Raw genomic sequence first — 19847 nt, forward strand, 5'->3', positions numbered from 1 at the left:
GATGTCCTGACCAGTTTGCGAATAGTTGCCCAGTTAACATACGGTGCCCGCATGGACTTGTCAGAATCATTGCATCCGTCGGCACAAAACCGTTGCCATTTCTTACGATCTAGACAAAAGCAGAGGAGAGAGCATGTGGGGGAGAGAGAATGTGGCTATAATTAGCCCAGTGAAGCTGGTTACGAAACCTCCTGCTGAAATGAAACAGTTTTCCTGCCACATTTGCAGCATGTGTCCACCAGAAAGCGCAAGTAGATTTGAGGTGCTTCTGCCCAACGCTGCTGAGAGGCCCAGGATAGAGACACAAGATCTGCCTGGACATCAACCACTTGGGACCACGCTGGAGCTTCATGGCTGAAAAAGGACGACCTGAATTCACCCTGAGATGGTGCTGTGCTGAACGGACCTATTAATTTGGGCTTTTACTTCGTTGGGCCTCTTTGGACTTCGCTCCCCTTCTCTCACTATTTAGACATGGCTACTGATGGGAGAGAATCACTGTTTCTACTGGTGAATCCTCCAGAAATCGTGGAAGAAACCCTAATTTTTGGCATATTTTTGCTTTGTGGGGAGCAGAGGTGGCTGGGATGAAAAGAAAAAACACAGCCACAGTGAAGAAAAAATGCCTTTCCTTTAACTTTTTAGATGGCAAATGCTCTACTATCTGTAGAGCAATCCAGTCACAGCTATAAATAAAAATAAGCAATTACACTCCATGAATTCTCCAAATGAGAATACAAAATTCCAGTGACTCCCCATATATCACCGAACTTATAACCAACCGTACTATTTCATACATAACATGGTTCACTGAATTCAAATATTAACTATCGGAAAAGAGAAATCTCACATTGATTTAGCGAAATAAATGTATTTTGGTTCTGTGGCTGAATCTTTAGAGATAGCGTAACTTCAACATATCTGTTCCTGGAAAGGCCATAAGATCTGATCACTGTAAAAGGTGGTGAAGGGGAGCTGGGGGGAGCAACGTCTGAGGCAGAGCCCCCACTGGAGCTGCACAGCCAGCACGGTGGGATGGCGAAGCACAGCGATGTATAAAGAGCTGGAGAGAGGAGAAGAATACAATACCACAGGTTCTTACTGTACCAGCCTAGTCACACCACTCATCTTGCCAGCAGGCCAGCTTAACAGTGAGAATTAACACAGCAGTAAACTGGACTCAAATATTTGAGCGTGGGGGTTTTTTTCTCCCTCTTTTTTCTTCCTCTTTTTTTTTTTCTTTCTGAGTGCAGTATTTTCTAAACCTCATCCGCCACACTCTGCAATTCTAGATGTCAATTTTAAATGAGAACTGCTCAAGAAGCATCTATACTTTGTGTGGGCTGAAGATATATTTGAGGTCCAGAGAGAATGAGATCTCCCATACCAAGCTGAAGGAGCCTGAAAAGAAATCACAAGTAAAAAAGATATTTGGAGCTTGGACATGGGAAGTAAGTCATACAATATCAAGCTCACATATTTTGTATTAATAAATTTGCGTTAATTAAGAATTTATAAATGATTATTCTCTCATGAACTGATATTATAGCCAAGTCAGTGACGGGCTGGCATGTGATACAGGCAGGAATTTGAACCAACATGTGTTCCAGTTGAGCTCCAGTTTTGGCTCCTCTTTTGTCATGACAGAAATGGTGCTGGGTGGTTCCAGTTCAGACCAGTAAAGCTTAGTTAACTGAGCTGGGAACCTTGGGCTGTTTTGAAATCATCTATGTTGGAAAATATACAGAAAATGCAAGGAGCAGGATGACATGGTGCTCCAGACAAGACGAATGGGCTTCTCATGTGGCCAGGAGAGGACAGACAGAGGCACTAGTGGTGATGTTGCTCTGTACACCTTCCCTGGGGCAAACGCTCCCCACACATGCAGGGCACACCGGTTAGCAGGGGTGGGCACAGCCACCTTTCACTCCCGTCCACCGTGTGTGATGACACAGATCCATCAGCCCACAACTCTGTATGAAAGAACATTCAACCTGGAGCAGTTCAACCAGATCTTGTTCACAACAACATGGATCATGTGAAGGATTTTCTCACGGATGCAAGAAAATCGGCTGTATCAAAAGCAGCGTGTCCAGCAGGTGGAGGGAGGCGATTCTGCCCCTCTGCTCCGCTCTGGTGAGACCCCCCCTGCAGTTCTGTGCCCAGCTCTGGGTCCTCAGCACAGGACAGACATGGACCTGCTGGAGAGGGGCCGGAGGAGCCACAGAAATGATCCGAGGCTGGAACAGCTCTGCTGGGAGGACAGGCTGAGAGAGTTGGGGGTGCTCAGCCTGGAGAAGAGAAGGCTCTGGAAAGACCTTATTGTGGCCTTTCTGTACTTAAGAGGGGCCGATGAGAAGGATGGTGACAGACTTTTTAGCAGGGTGTGTTACAACAGGACAAGGGGTCATGAGTTTGAACTAAAGGAGGGATGATTCAGATTAGACATGAGGAAGAAATTTTTTATAATGAGGATGGTAAAGTACTGGCCCAGGTTGCCCAGAGAGGTGGTGGATGAACCATCCCTGGAGACATCCCAGGCCGGGCTGGACGGGGCTCTGAGCAACCTGGTCTGGGTGAAGATGTCCCTGCTCATGGCAGGGGTGGCACTGGATGAGCTGTTAGAGTCCCTTCCAACCCAAACTATTATTTATTCTATGGAAACTGCAGATCCTGACTCCTCTGTGGGCATCCACCACCTTCAGCTCTTTCAGTGCTTGACCAAGCCGGCCTGCTGCAGCAACCAGCATTTGCTGTCACAGTTATTAGCAACCTGTGCGTTACAGTCTGGTATCTGGGCAGTGATTTGGGAAACAAAATGTCATCATGATACCGTGATTCAGGTATGAACCAAGATTCAAGAGAAATGTCTATCCAAGATGTGAAAGCAGCTGCCACCCAAATGACAGGCTACACGTCTCTAGATCATTTCCCACTGGCAACCATGCCAGTATTTTAAATTCAAATCTCAACCCAAATAAATACTGTGGCGTTTTTTAATTTTTTTTTTACTATATTTAAACTTAGGTTTCCTAATTATCTTTTAAGAACTGTTAGAAGGAAGGCTTGCGAACCTTACAATAAGATCTTAAAACCTCACTAGATTGAATGATTCTTACCTAGAAATGAAACGCAGACTTTACAGAAAGTATGAAACTGGAACTTGCTGGCAGCTTCCAGGAGGGTTTTTGCATTGGCTGAATCTATGATCAAAGAACCTGTATAAACAAACTCCAGGAGTAATTCCAGGACATCTGCAGTGAGGTTGGACATGGCCAGTTCCAGCTTCTCTCCGCTTCTGCTACTGTCTCGTGGTGACCTGGTAACAGCAGACAATTAAATTATGGACATTACACCATCCCCATTTTGTTGGCATTTATTGATTAGTGAGGGCTAGAAAATTGCTTTGCACCTCATTATATTTCTCCATTATTTTTGTTTACGGAACTGAAGAATATGAATTTTAAAATAACTGAACGTAAAACTTTAACTGGATCTGAAAGAGAAGAGTCTTAAAGCAGGTCTTACGAAAAATCTGTTTATTGCTACTCTGCATTTTCATGCAAAAAACAGTTGCAAAAGAAAAGGAAAGGAAAGAAAGAAAAAGAAAAATGAATGAGCCAACATTAATGAAAATGAGGAACAGGATTAGCTTTCAAAAGGAAACAATACATTTTAACATCTTGGTTAACATCTCATCTTCTGCACATAATATAACTGTTAAGGAAAAAACACTCTCCAATTTCAAGAGAAAAGGTCATCTACTTTTTCAGGAATCCCGCAGTGGAATAATTTTAAATGTCATGTGCATTTAAGGATACATTTAAAGACCTTTTCATAAAAATAACAATAATAAATATTAATTTCTGTTTAGATTGAACTTCTCAGTATGTCGTATTCAAGTCTAGATATAATAGGTACGATATGCATATACAGTTGGTTATATAAAAAATATATATATATACGCTTATTCTAAAAATCTATTGTTCCCTTTTAGGCACTAAAAAAAGGAAGCCCTTCATGGCAATTGCTTTGAAAACTGAATACAAGACAAGATAGACAGACGAAATGGTTAGAGCGAAGAAGGGAGAGGGGGGAAAACAACAACCAGCTCTGCCACAGGCAGCCAGCAGCCATCCTCTGGGAGTTTCATGACTGTGGCCTACGGTTTTTCCTGCGTGAAGTGCGGAACAATTTGGGGATCAAAGTATCTCCTGCATTTGAAGTGTGGATTAGTGCTCGTGAAATTATTGGACAAAAAGAAAATGATACTGAATTAAAGTAAGGGCCCAGTTCTTAGTGCATGGTTGGCTGGTGTGTCTGCGACACTAGACAGGTTACACCTGAAAGACAAAAGTGATAATAAATTTGGTAACGTCAAGGAGGGGAGGGGAAATCTGTTGGAGTAAGAAAATAAACTCTTTTAATGGTTAGGACCATCCAGCGCCTTCTCAAAGAAACATGAGCTTCTCCTAGTCACTGGACACTCAACGTCTGCTCGCTCCAATTCTGCTGGAGTACTTGCAAAAGCCACCGCACGATTGACACAAAACCGGCATACGATGCTGCGGGACTTACGCGGACTGGCCAAAGCATCACTATTCACAGGCAATGCCAGCTTTAAGCATGAGCAAAAGCACTACCAACCCCTTGGGTTCACAAAGCTGCCTAGAAAGGTGATGGCCAGACCTCTACTACCATATTGGAGGAAAAATAAACAACATATGAGGTTCAGTTTTCTTCCCTCACGACACCCCAACCCACCCACCCCAAAATCATTTGGGGAAATGCTTAAAGTTTGCCGTGGGTGCTTTGTCACTGCTCTTCCATTGACCAGCCCTGTTCAAGCCAAGGGCACGGCTTTTACACAAATCTTTGCAGGATGAAACTTTAAAGAGGTTTTGTTTTCCTACTGGAAGCGTGTAGATGGTGCCCGTTATCACAAGGGAGGAGCAGCGAGCAGTCCGTTTCGTATGCCTTTCTAAGGTACTGAACAACAGTTGCTCCCCCTCACAAAAGGAAACTGAGGCACAAGGAGACAAAACCCCTCGCCTATGGTCATAGAGAAAGTCAGGGGCAAAGCAAGGAATTAAAACCCATTTTTTAATTCTAAATATTGGACTATGTCTCTGCATGGGAATACCAGTGAGTTAGATCCCATTCCACAAGCAGACAGATAAGAACACCTATTGATCACGACACCCGCCGTAGCCCTACATGCACAGATGCGTACAGTGTCCTGAATCCGGATGCTTTATCACATTGCAATATTCTTTCTGAACTCTTGCATATGGATTCAATTTTGCACTCTAGGCAGAAAACCCCAGGTGCCAAAACAGAAGCGTTGCCATTTCCTAGATTCTCAAGAGGATGTCACAAAATGTTATTTGTTTTTTTTTTTTTTTCTTTCCTTCTCACACTCACATACCAATAACATTCACTAGACCTGATTTATCTCCGCTTGTGCACACATCCAGTGCTGCACCCTGGCCTCTATCAAAACGCCTCCTGGTCCTGATGTAATTCTTGCTGAATTGTTTCCAGAAGTGGTTTGTGCCTGACAGCGAGTTCATATTCACGTGGGCTGGCTAATAAGGACATCACCTAAAATTTCAGTGAGACTTGGAGGTACCCAGCAAACAACAGAATCAGGCTCTTTGCGCTGCGGGAAGCCCCAGTGTAAGCAATTATTTATTTAATGCCACTAATTGCAGTGTGCTGGCGACGGCTGCGGGAACGAATGCTTGTGACCCGGTGGGAATCACATGCTCCCTCCCAGAGCCCAGATCAGGAGGCACAAAGGAAAGGATGACGTGACACCCATGTCAGCGCAGACACATACCTGTGTTAGCAACAACTGCAAGCTGCTATTTTTCAGAATAATTAAGTAATAATCTCTTTTACTTTGTAATACACCAAGCAATAAACTGCTGCTGCAATTGATTAAACGCCAAAGAAAAGCTAAGGTATTTAATCAATCACTAGAGCCACTTACGGCAAGTATAATACAAAGCTACAGAGATTATTGATACTACACAATGAGCCAGAAATGGGAAGGAAAATCATCCCTATTTCTTTGTCTGCAATGTCTTGAATGTGTTGTGCTGCTTTGCTTATGCTTTCTAAGCAGCGAGTGCTTTGGCTCCATGTTTAGCTGGAGCAAATACTGGTGCAGCCTGCAAAGGGAAATTGAAATTACTCTGGTCTCTGTGCTGGAGATCTGGGTTGGTACGGGCCGGAGAATGGATGGGGAATTGGTCAAAGCAGGTCCTAATGGATCAAAGAAGAGTTTTCGAAGGAAAGGAAGAATATAATGTGGGGAAACAGACTGAAGTGGGAAATGCAGAGGTTCCATACATTTCTTCTTTAAAATGATTTCAGTGAACCAGGTTGTGGCATCCCCCTCCAAGCCTGACTAAAGCTTTCCATGTCTCTTGTTTTCACGTGTATTAAAATATCAAATATCAACATGCTCCGTGCAGTTCCACTTCATATATTATATTTGGGATGAAGCCTTCTCTCAGCTACTCCAGAGGAACTGCCATGAAGTGGCCAAGGCAGCACTGCAAGAACAGAATTTAGTCCTGTAAATGCATACGCAGTGGATTGGGGAAAATCTGTACGATTGTATACGACTGTGCCCCAAATAGCTCATCCTGTATCACATCAGGAGGAGTTTTGTCAGTGGCATTGGGAGATGCACACATTTTGGTCTCAGAAAAGCACTGACTTCTTGCCTTTAGAGCTGGGAAAAGATACAGCTCGACCTGGTACAGACACTCCTGCTCCCCTACTCGTGGCACAAACACGGGGTATTTTGGGGATGGAGACCCTGCCCACTTCGCGTTTCAGCCTCACTCAAAGCCGGGCAATGCACCCTTATCGTCTGTGGACATCATTAAATGTGGCACATTCTGCTATTTGCCCTGCGAACTCTAAAGTTTAAACAGAATGATGTCATTTTATTGGCCTTGTAATCATTGCTCATATTATAAAGGTCACACATTTCACATTGTGGCAGAAAATCAATAGCTTTCCCAACAGCCTCTGGGGGAAAAAAAGTTTTGCTTCTGAAGAATAATATATAATAAACAATTTTAGTCCTTATTTTATCATGGCTGTAATCTTGGAGAATAGCTACAGTAAAAATCTGGTAAAGACTGATATATAAACTCATTAAAATTAGGAAGTGATTTAGAAGAGGACTTTTAAAAAGATTTATCTTGAGCTAAACAGCAAAGAGGTTTGTTTAGGTCCACATTTAAACAAGCTCCAAGGGCTCTTTAACAGCTTAATTTTATGGTAGCTGTTGGGGAATTCTTTCAGATTTACAAATCATGTATTTCTCCAGCAAGGTGACAGACCTGAGCAACGTGCAAGCAGGGCTGAACCTGTAGATAAGCAGGAGGCACAGATATGGTCTGAAGGGGTAAGGGGGAGATACTGAAAAATACCTTGTATTGTCTGGAATAATTAGGTCTAACAAAATAAAGCCAAGGCCTTTGAACATACTCTGGCTACTTATCCTTCAACTTAATTACTGAAACTAGAGAAGACAAAGGCACCGAGAACCGTTTAAAGCAAAAGATGGCTCGACTACACTCTCAAATAACAAATCGAAATCGGTGTCCCTTTCTGTTAACTAATATATAGAAACGAGGTAAAGCCTTTAAATCCTGATTGCAGGAAAAATAGCTCTAAAATCTCATCTGCAAGCTTAGGAGTGGATCTGACAAAAGAAAAAGTAGAGAACTTTGCATTTTTGGTATTGATTTGTCCTTGAAAATTGCTTCCATACATGTAATACACAAGGACAAGAATCAGCAGTAGTGTTTTCATGCTTAATAGCGATGCAACTGAGTTTTCTGCATTTTGAGTTACAAATATTATGTGTATCTACGCATTTTCCCTACATTATTCGTATCAACACATTCAAGTAACAGCACTACTGTGTGATTCAGTTGAGAACAGCGAATAGTGAGATGCCTTGGTTTGCAAAGCTGCATTTCGAGCGTGGGTAAAGTAGCTGTGTGAAACACCGCTAGCGCATCAGTTTGTCAATCTACGGACAGCGCTACCACCTCTAATTCAGGCTTCCCTCACGGTTTGGATATACTGCCTTTAACTGGCTTGCAACATTATTTTGACTGACTAATGGTTTGGCTACAGCCTCACTTAATTTTAGATGAAATACGAAAAGCTACCTATACCCGGTGCAGATGTCAGCCAAGTCTCTGTTTACAAGCTATAGTCAGGAAGTCAAAACAAATTCTGGATGTTCAAAATGGAGCCATCTGCACAGAATAAACATGAAAAATGTGAAACATTTTATGTAAATCTACATTCCTGCCTAGGAACAGTTGGTTCAGCTTCCTCCCAGGCTGGGAACAGGAGGACTGACAGAGTCTGTGACACCTATTTACATTGGAAGCCATATGACTCACTGTGCCATAGACTCAGAGGTATGACGTACATATAAGCTCTGTGCTCCAAAAGGGCACTGAAATAAATGATGATAAAAAAGAAAATAAGGATGCGTTCAGAATTATCATTTGTGTGCCTTCTCCAGGCACATGGGATTTGGTGTGTGTTTTTTTTTCTGTCTGCACCTCCAAGGTCCATCCCTTCTGCTTGCGAAGGGACAGCAAAACCATCGTTACCTGCTGCTCCCACAGGAGACAACGGCAAAGAGCTCCATCATACAGCCCCAATTTTGTTCATATTACACTCAGAATTTCTTTTTAAGACATAGGAAACAGACTGATTCTGGTAGCATAATAAAAAAAATATTTGGTATCTTTGACTAAGTATTGCTTAGGATCTCATCCAACGCAGGAATTTGAATTTCCTCCACCAAAAGCATATGTTTGAGCTATTGGGTGGCTACGGGACTGTTGGCATGTGGACAGGAGCTCCAGCTCTACCCTGGACTCATATTTTGAAGCCCATCTGAAGCCCATATTTTGCGGTTGGTTCCTCCCAAAGGAGACCAAAGGAACAGCCGGTCCCGCCGGCCCCCTCACCTCGCGCCTCCCCGGAGTCTGCCCCATCAGCTCGGCCCGCTGATCTCCCTGGCTCGCTTTCGTAATTAGGAACATGAATGTTTACGCTACATTAAGTGTGTTCCCATCCCACTAGAGCAAAACATTTGATACCAAGACAGATAGGACCAAAAAAAAAAAAAATGAAATTGCTTTGTTCCCTGGACAGTTTTGGTCTACAAAAAACAGGAAATGCCAGATTTTTATGTAAGATCAAGCACTTAAATGAAGAGAAGCTGCACTTTTTGAATCTCTGTCAAATTATTTTGATTACCAAAGAAAGGACTCCAGACTGGGATAGGCAGCTTCTCATGAGGCTTAAGAGTCTGTTAGCTGTGTGCTCATTAAAAACTCCTGTTCTAGTCTACACAATTTAGACTGAACACCTTGTTTACGGTGGAACATAATCCTTAAAGCATTGAAACTCCAGGCAAAGAAGAGAGTGCAATGTTGCTGCATCTTCACTGTCCACTATTTGACTTTTCATCATCTTCTGAGTTATGAATGGTTCAAAACCCACATGTCTATTTATCTTGGGAGAAGCAACAAAGAAACTTCATTATATTATAGCCAACCTTCAGCTATGAACAGAACAGACACGACACTCTACATGGAAAGCCGTATTTCATACCAAAGAGCTTGATTTATCGTAATTACACGCTCATGAGATATAAAAGCATAGATGCCCAAACATACCAACCTACATTTCCACGACACACACATCAAGATGCATGTGCATACTGTGGGAACAGGTTATTTACTGAGTTATTCAAGTTTATGCAGCTGTAAGGTAATCAATCATGTAAATGATGACAGGAAGGGACATTTATAGAGCAACATCATTGCAATATGTATGTCATAAGGCACTGAATGTTCTATTAAATAGGATTAAAAAAAAATAAATTACACCCTAGCATTGCTTCTCCTTTGGAATTATTTTATCAGCTCAAAATGTATTAACTTGCAAATCTCTGCCTTCGTTATACTATCTTGTAGATAAATATTATCTTTGAGCCTCAGCCACTATCCATCTGTCTCATGAGAGAAGAAAACATATACTCTAATGCTGCTATTGTATGATTACGATAAAGAACTAGTAAAATCACAAGATTAAATAAATTACATTGTTTAAACACAGGCTTGCAAATTTGTCAGGAAAATTTACCTGACCAACAAATCCATTTGCTCACTTTTTACCGGAATGTTGATACAAATAATGTTCCTTGTTCCAGGCAAACAAAATTTGGCAAGACTAGTGTAACTTATTAGGGTCAAACGCTGCCAGTTTGCACCTGCTCTATCAGAAGAAAATCAGGAAAATTAATGGCTGTGAGCTCAGGCATGCACTAGCAGCTCCTGCTAATTCACCATCACAGAAATGATCATTACAAACCAAGATGAGCAATGGGATTAACAGCAAATGCTTTTGTTCACAGACAACACGGCCAGAATAAAATAAAACAAACAAAAGAGCCGCGACTCCTATATACCCTTAATGCTATTCACCGAGGGAACACAATCTAATTGCTCGGTCAAGACTGTTTCTAAAGGCGCGGGATCAGTGGCAGCTTGTAACGCGTTAGTGTCGGAGCTCACAGTCGGAGGCACAAATCTGCCTCCCTGCTGAGATTTACGAAAGAAGATGATGAGTTTGAAGATGTTGGCTTAAACAACTAGCAAGTGAATGGAGAAGTAAATAGCGAGTGCCCTTGGAAGAACTGCATTTCATGACCTAGACTTTTGCTTGGGACTGAGGATAAACCAAATCTCATAAGCTACCAGTAGTAAAAAAAATGGGCCAACTTATTTACAGTGTGGAATCTAACTTATTTGCAAGTATCTCTCGCAGCCTAATTCAGCCAGTATGGGGCAAAACAGCCTGGGGTGAGAGCAGCTAATTTTTAAAGGTAAATAAAAGATGCAAGCAGGTTTTTGGTGGATTATATGGGAAGGAAGCTTAAAAATAATATGACAGAATAAAAAATTTATTCTCATCGAACTTAAAGCTCACCCTCTTAACCAAGTCCTATCTGATTTGTTTTAATGACATTTATTACACCATCAAAAAGTAGCTTAGCAAAGAGCTGGCATTATGCAGCTAATAAATCTGTTTCTTAGGAATGTGGTGAAATTTATACAAGTAATTTTCTAGGTAAGTCTATCCAAGGCTTTCTCATCATTGCAATGTCTAGAGGGAAAACAATAATAAAATAATGATAACCACAATTATTATTTATTACTACTACTATGATTATGGTAGTGCCCAAAGATCCCAATCAGCATTTCAGTAATTAGAATTAATTCTGTCAGGCACTGGTTCTTTCTCGCTCAGCTACAGGGTGCTGCTAGTGCTTTTCTACAGGAGATGTAGAGCCACTCTGTGCTTCGGACATCAATCCAAGGTGATATATTGCATCACCTATGGCCACGGTATATGTGGGAAAGGGCAGGTAGCTCATCTCGCCCCATCAATCCCTGCCCACACCACCCGCAGAACTGCTCTGAGTATCTCAGTCACCAAAGCTTAGTGCCACGCAAGCAAAAAAAGCGTGGGGGGATCGTTATCTGATATGATCATAACCTGGTCACATTAATTCAGATTCATTATCCCAATCCAGCAGTGGCTAATCCTTGATGATTTAAATGAAAGAAAGTGAACTGCTGATCCCTGGAGCTACCTGCTGGCTCGCTGGAGTCGGAGATTTGATTACCCTCGTTTCAGGGCAAGACTTGCTTTTGGAAGTGGCCCAAAACTGACAGCTTTCAAGAACACGGCTCCGGTTTCTATGTGGTGGAAGTTTTTTTATTTTTTTCATCGTCTTTGATCCATTTAACTTGAACTGTACCTCATTAGAGAACTGTTCCCTTTCACCCCTAAACTTCAACACAGTCAAGCTGTGAGATGTAAGTAAATATAGGTAGGTCACCCACACCGGCATCTTATGAGTGGTTGTATGACAGCTGCACGGCTTGCAAGTAGCCAGAGCGAGAGAGGTGATTAGTCTGTCATTTCTCGGATAGGATTCGCAGGATTTGTAGTTCTGTCTAGAAACTATGTGAGCGAGAAGCCCAAACTACAGCAAATAGAGATGCCGTCAATGAGGGACAGGAGCGAGAGGTTAAGTGATTCTGCTCAGTGCCTCTGCAAGCTGCAGCCATTACAAGGCAGAAGCTTAATTTCTGTGCTGCACCTCGAGGCTTGAAGAGGAGCCTTTCTGTCCTCCTTGCCACGGCGTCTCTCGAGCGCGGGGCACACGGACCCGTCCCTCCTTTCAGCGCCGGCATCCAGCCCACACCACTCGCCCTCCCAATCCGCGGCCAGGCCGCAAATAGCCGGGCTGCGACACCTGCTATGGGGTTTGTGGCACTTCCTTAGCCTGGCAGCCCAACAACACACGCCACTGAATATTTGTAAGCTGCAATACATTTTTAGTCGATGAAAACATGTTTTCCAAGGCCTGGCAGCTGCAAAACGTGAAGCCCAGCAGGCGGCTCCGAGAGGGCGGCTGCTGGGCCGGGCAGAGCAGGCGAAGTGCTTGGGGAAAGGGGCCACAAAAAGCAGAACGTCAGCCCCGTGCCAAGAGCTTGCACCCAACACACAGCAATTATCGGTCCGTCATTTAGGAGAAAAATGTCATCTGTAGCATAATTTACACCTGCACCCTGGCAGTAAAGGGTGAAGAATATTTTACACTCCCATTCCCACAGACTCCTTTAAATGGTTTAGCAGAACCCACTGGCACTGTCTGTCTAGGCACAATATATCCCTCCTGGCACCTGAAACAAACATCGGATTTTTAACTCCTTATTTCTCTGTTTACAAAGAAATGTTGTAATTTGTTTCCACATTCATTCTGGTCTACAATGGGGCTGAAGCATGCAGATGTAGAAATGCTGCCTCCTTCTCTGCTGGAGTTAAAAGCAAGGTTCTTAATAAGCAGGAAAACACGAAGGGGTCACTAAGAGTAGATTTTTTCTTTCATCTGCTATTTCTCATTTTGGGCTTTTTACAATGTAAACACAAACCAGACAGTCTGTTTTCCAGACACCTAAATGCTTTTGCAGTTTTGTCAGACTGTTTCAGATGGATAGTGGCAGGTTTCTCTGTCTTGCATCCAAATGCTGCCTTTCCACACAATGGTGTAAAATGCAGAATGACATCTCTGTTTTCAGCGTAGGTGTAAAGCAAAAAGAATTTGGTCCTCTCACCCTAAATGTTTTACTTCTCCCTGCCCTGCCTTCGAACCCTAAGAGAGTATATACAACCATGTTTTAGAAAAAAAATTAAAAAATCTGAACACTTGCAAAAAGAGGCAAGGTATTGTGGAAAAGCAATTTGGCCACAAAGTTACTGGCTCTGCTCCTTAGGAAAAGAAGGATGAATATAGCGTTGCCAGACTACGCTGCACCAAAAATTCTTGCTTCTTGTGACTGAATCTCTTTGTGTATGTGACCTACTGCTCTCTGCTAGTGGAATTAGGCAGCCAGGATGACTTCAAGATTAGAAGGTACCATTAAAATCAAATCTTGAAAAGATAAATCTTATAGGATAGGATCTGTGTATCTTTAGTAACTGACCTCCAAGAAATAAACCTAAAATCTGCTTATAAAAACCAGCATTTCAGCCAAGAAGAGACTTTTATCTCAAATGCTTCCTGTTCTTAATGTCATATTTGGTAGAGATTCCAGCACTTTGGATTGGGATTAAGAAGGAGAAAGCAGCAAATGAAAGTGTTCCGGTGAAACTCCCTTTGTTACGGAAATATCAGACATTCCATTTATCCAGCAGCTGTATTTGTCTATCCCAAACACAGCTGGAAAAAAAAGATGTCTCTTCATGGGATTTTCCATTCCGTCCTTCCAGAACACACACATCTTCCACCACTTGTTCTAGGGCAGATAGAAAGACACAGAGATCAACTCTCTCCTTCCCCAAACCAAGAAGCTGTAGCTGTAAGATTGGTTTAAATAAGAAAACCTGCGCTCTGAGAGAGCAGTATTTTGGAGATGGGTTTCTTGATGGATCTTGATCTTTCTTTCTTTCTTTCTTAAGTGTATATATGTGATATTCAGACAAACACTAGTTTCTGGAAGGAATAATTCGTGTACTTTTAGCCCAATACAATTCAGGTGCCTAACTAAAGCGACTATCCTTCTCCTCTGGGCAATGAAAAATTAGCACTTCCAGAAGGCAATTCACACTGTTTCTCATAAGATGGGATGAATCGCCCTGGGGACATTGCTACCTTCCCTCATGACTGCAGAGGAACCCTAGATCTTAACTTTAGAGTCTAAGCAAAGCACCTCAGCAATCTCTTCATTAATAGCAAAGAACAATGGCTTCTTCCTTCATCTCAGACACCTGTTTCACAGTGAGAGGACTTGGCTCCTACAGAAGTCTGTTTCCCTCTCTGCAGAGTACAGCAACAGGCTAGAGGGTTAGGTTAGACTAAACTTGACTTAGATGTCGACCTTGGGCCTAAAGTTTGCTTGACTAACAGCAAGAGACAAAAACCTCTCATTGCTCCAGAGGGATCTACTACTTGCCTGTTCATAGGTAGCTGAATTAAGAGACAAGATTCCACCTGGAAGCCTTCAGGGTGCTTCTTTTCATTGCCTGTACCATAAATTAGGCCCCTGTGTTGGGAAGGCTGATTTCTTAAGTACCTAAAATATAGGTGTGAATTAGAGGCCGAAATCAGGCAGACTGGAAAAAACTGCAGCTGGCAACAAACTTGAAATACGTAAGATGGCATTTAGGGGACAGAACCGTGTTCCAGCTGCTATTTATCACCCATTTTCTCCTAAAGTCCTATACTGTAGCGATCTTGTATGAGTCATAGTTTAAAAAAGCTAAATAACCACATGAATTCCCTAAGTGCAGATAAAGCATATCAACTCCTCTATATATTCTGTGCCTGAAGGAGCGAACAGCAAGGCCAAGTACTCAACACCATACATGTCATAAAGTAGGCCCAAATATTCACCAGAAAAAAAAAAAATTAAACGTGGTATTATGAAAAGAACTTAAGGAAACCTCGCGCTCTCCAAATATGTTTAATATATTGTAAAATTGTTCCTGTGGTTGTTAGCGACAACCCCACAGCCCCCGAGGTTATTGCAATATGTCCTACTGCAGGACCAGCCTTGGGCGTACACCCATCTTCACACATCACATCCCATCCCATCCCATCCCATCCCATCCCATCCCATCCCATCCCTCCTCTACAGCTCGCCTCCCTCCATTGGTGGGCACAGCGAAGTGGAACGGACGTCAGGAACATTTCACACCTGCTGTTCCCAATACACCTAAACCTTTTCAGGTGAGAAGAATTTCAGTCCTTTTCACTGAAGAGGCCCAGGAGTGGTTTTTATGGTCAGCTGCTGCTGGGAGGGAGATGAACGTTGAGTCCTGGCTTAGGAGCAGCTCCTGATGGGGACTGGTTAACCCATTTCCAAGGGCACAGCAAGTACTAAGCTTAGGCTCAGGACTGCACTAACCCAGCCTCAGAAGGGCCAGGCCATGCTCATATATTTAGAAGATATATCGCGTGGAATGAGAACTTTTCTGGATGAGGAGCAGAATGCTCAGTACATTGCGGGATTAACCATTTTCTAAGAAACTAAGGGTGTCTTAAAGTGCGCTCTCATTACCAAACTTGTTTCATAAATAACTTTAGAATTGTTTCAGTCAATCAAACCTGGTTATCAGCTTTTCACTACAGTACAATAAAAATAACATATTTTTTCCCTGCTATGACTAATTCTCATCAAATAGACTTCCTCAAGATGAGCAATAACTTGAGTTCTATGATGCTTTTTGTCTAGATTTTGGTTTTTTTTTTTTGGAGGAGGGGATAATTGATCTTATTTGTTTTTGAACATTTCACTTTTATTCTTTTGAGACACTACTTGCTGTTCTACCTTCAGATACCAACTCCAACATCCAGTGGAATCAATGGCAGAACATGAGGTAAACAGTAGCTAGCCAGTGGCAAAGAACAGCCAGAGTAAATACTCTGAAAGATATTATTTTTCTGCAAGTTTATATAGATGCACTTAGCACCTTCATGAATAGATCATCTTCTCACTGACGTTTCTGGTGACCTATTAGTGCCTTTGGCTGGAATGGCATTAGAGTTTCAGCCTAGCATGCACTGATTGAAATGGCCTTTATATTAAACTTAACATAAAGAGATCTCCTTTATTCTTCAAGAAAAACTGCCATTTCTTGTTTTGATTTCTATAATAATACTAAGATAAAATCACATAAAGCTTAAAGCACCATCTCAATGCGGATGCTAACAAATATCGAGAGAGGATTTTACATGTTTCGTATTTATAAACAAACTGACTCTACGAACTATAATGATTTTGTATTATTAAGGGCACGATCCTACAAAATACTGAGTACCTCCTGAAACTTGAGTCCTTGACTTTCATTGACTTCATGGAGTTTCTAAAAGGACTAGGCTTTACATTGCAAGTATCCTCTAAAAAGCAAGTGTTTAGAAATTCCATCCCATAGCCCTGAGTTTATTGTCTCGCAAAGACACATTTGCTGAGTTTACAGGTGAATATTTATTTTTCTCACCTGACAGTTTTGCAAACTCAACTAGACATCAAGCTGGATTTTTCCCTATTCAAGCATCATCATCAGTAATAAAGGTATTTTTGCCTTGGATACACCTGTGCAACTCCATTAGCCTTCATCAAGGTTACATGTGTGCGACTGAGGTTATATATCGAAGACAACTGGGATGGAGAGACCTGACTGTGGACACGAATCGACCTCTGGAATATATATTGCTGCTGCTGATGTGAAAGAAGGCAAAAAGCGGTGAGGTTGGCAAATGGGCTAAACCCTTCACTCTTTTGTTCTTGTACCGCATGTGAGCCTGTGCAAGCAGCTGAAAGATAATAAATGCTGAAATCTAAAGTTTTGCTTCCATAATCTCTTTTCAGAGCATTTAAAAGGTTTGTGTGTGTTTGTTTAAAATGAGTTCATATCAGAGCAGTGTTCAATCTAAAGTATATCTCCATTTGATAACTAAATAATAAAGCAGCAACATTCCTCAGTGTGCTGCTAGAAATAGATGCTGCCTGGTGACTTCTGCACACAAACAGATGTCTTCGCAGCAAAATCCAAATTGGCCAGTTATTGGATTTCTGAAAGTTGATTCTAAGATTTTTCTTTCCCTATAGACTCTACTCCTTATCACCCTAAAAAGCATATACTGTAGCCTTAACAATTAAATGATAATGAGCAGACAGAAGAGAAAGGACAGGAGAGATCTGGCATAGCTACAGCTAGCAATCATTAGATTTACAGAGGGGAAAAGACATGCTTCCTAGGCCAACATATTTTTTATGAATAATTGATAAGGCAGTCAGCACAGTTATATCATAGAAATGTAATATATATCCATAATTATAAAACCAGCTTTGTGCAAAAGGACATAATACACTGAAAGGAGATACCAGCCAATATGCCATCCTGAAATAAAATACAGTCACTATTGTGTTAGTTGGCAAAATTTAAATACAGGATTTGAAGCAAGCAAAATGTTCTTTAATCCCATTTTTTAGCACAGTCCAGGCTCAGTGTGCTCAGGAAAATACTGCAAGGCAAAATCAGCAGCCGCATTAATTTGCTGATGATTGAGAGAAAAATGAAAGTTATCCTCATGTTTTTTTTTTCCCCTACTTGCTACTCTAACTTACTAATAATATGAGAGTACCAATTTATTCCTGTGCGAGTATATGAAGCATACAAATTGAAAAATCAATGTAATGGAAAAAAAAGATTATCATGCACTGTTTAGAATCAATCAGCTAGAAACAGAGGGGGGAAAATGCGAAGGCGGAGACATGATGTTTAGAAAATGTACATACTGTACCTACCCTAAGCTAGAGTGTCTGTAGGAAAAAGCTACCCCCAGTCTAACAAGCACTGAGCTATATTTTGACCAGGAAATCATCTTATTTCCAATCTTTTCTAGAGAAATCCATCAGTTGTCTTTTCTTATTTTAAAAGTCCCCAAATAATAAAAATATCAATCCCTTTGCCCATAAAAGCCACGTAAAAGCATGTAACAAAGATTTCAGGGTGAAGGGATTACAAAGCTCCAAATGCTTTATTAGCAGGACGTCTCAGCATCGTTCACCAGAACGCTGATGGCTTTTTGTAGCCCGAAGGACAGACTTTTGTCGTATGTGACAGAGTCCCTCGAAAACATCGACAGCGATAGTTTTTAGTTGTGGTCTGAATCACCATTAGCAGCTGAGTTTAAATCTCAGATCTCTCGGTAGTGGAACACTTTCTTCGGCCAAAAACCAGCCTCTACTGATCAGAAATAATTACACTGTGCGAGTCAGATGTGTAACAAATGGGTCTGAGTCTCAGTTTGGAAATACATTCAGAGGAGGTGGAAAGAATGGCTACTGGCTCTGTGACAGGAGATTCAATCTTCATAAACCTGCAAGAGAGGGGAGGAAAAAAAAGCGACACAAATGCGCCCTACAAAAGAACAGAGCAGATCACAGCTGGAAGGAAGGCAAACCTTTTAATCAGGTCCTTGAAATACAAGCTGCAGGAAGCTAGAACATTTTGGTGGACTTCAAACTCTTTGCCTTCAACAATAATTTTCAGGTCTGTAAACTCTTTCGCTCTGCGTTGCTGGTTCAACTCCTTCAACATTTCTGCAGAACAGAGAAGACAGACAGTGCCAGGGTTCCCATTAAGAGTTTTTTATTTTTACTTTTTACTTTTCATTTTTTTTTTTTTTTGTAAAGAAGTAGAGAAACAGGAAACAACTGATATTTTTGTCGGTAAGATTGGCTCAACACAGACAGTCAGAAGTTACGAACATAACATATCAAAAAAAAGAAAAAGCAAAAAGCAGGAACCAGTAGGTCTAAACAACTGAAATATATATACAGAAAAAAAGCAAAAACAATCCTAAATTTGGAAGGGTTAAAAACGAAAACAAAATATTTCAGCATCAGCAAATCAGAAACACAGAGAATGCACTATCACAGAAAAGTTAAAATAATTTGTTATAATAAAAATCAAGAGCTAATGAATTTCTGTCCAAATGCAAATAAGTTTTGAACATACTAGAATAATATCAGTAAAAATATGGTATTATGATGCAATATGAACTGGATATGGGTCAAAATAATAAAACCAGAAAACCTGCAAAAATAACTTATCCTTACCATGGTAAAAATGTGTTAAGCCTCTCAGTTAACAGAATAAAATAGTACTTCTAAATAATACATAAATTACAGTGCATAAAAAATTATCCAAATTATCAATGCATCTTACAATATACCTCAGCTATATAGACTACAATTGTAGACTACAGTTGTTTCAAAATTAGCTTAAAAGCATCCTTATGATAAAAAATAATCTCACGCAGAGAATAAATTACCGCCTTTTATAGCAATTCCCATTTTTCGCACTCCAAGGATTTTTACCATCACAGCATTTTTATTTTTTAGCCTTCAATGGCTTCATTTACAGCAACAATCAACTTTCACACATCATGAAAGAATCGTAATGATTAAAATAACCTATGAAAGTGTTTCCGTCCTGCAATAAAGCACCTACCTTGCGTGATGCCTCCTTTTATAAAGCCTATTGGTACTAGCAGAATGAAATAATGGCATGTCACCTCTTCATGCGTGGATGTGAACTACTGAGCAACCTACATGTTTTATATGCTGGACGGACTTTTAGGGCTAAGACTCCCCTCCAACTTTGGAGACCAAAGTGGCTATCAAGATGAATAATATACTTTT

General features: G+C 41.2%; 1 protein-coding gene across 3 annotated transcripts in view; it reads right to left on the reverse strand.

The window, feature by feature from the left end:
- Positions 1-19847, reverse strand: part of KLHL29 (kelch like family member 29) — a 409076-nt gene that overhangs the window by 53003 nt on the left and 336226 nt on the right. For all 3 annotated transcript variants that reach the window (XM_065631175.1, XM_065631172.1, XM_065631174.1), the window contains 2 exons: positions 18605-18743; positions 3120-3319 (listed from right to left, as the gene is read on the reverse strand). In XM_065631175.1, coding sequence (XP_065487247.1) covers positions 3120-3319; positions 18605-18743 — 339 coding nt within the window. The remainder of the gene's footprint in view (positions 1-3119; positions 3320-18604; positions 18744-19847) is intronic.

This window comes from Caloenas nicobarica, chromosome 3 (assembly GCF_036013445.1).
Source record: "Caloenas nicobarica isolate bCalNic1 chromosome 3, bCalNic1.hap1, whole genome shotgun sequence".
NCBI lineage: Eukaryota > Metazoa > Chordata > Aves > Columbiformes > Columbidae > Caloenas > Caloenas nicobarica.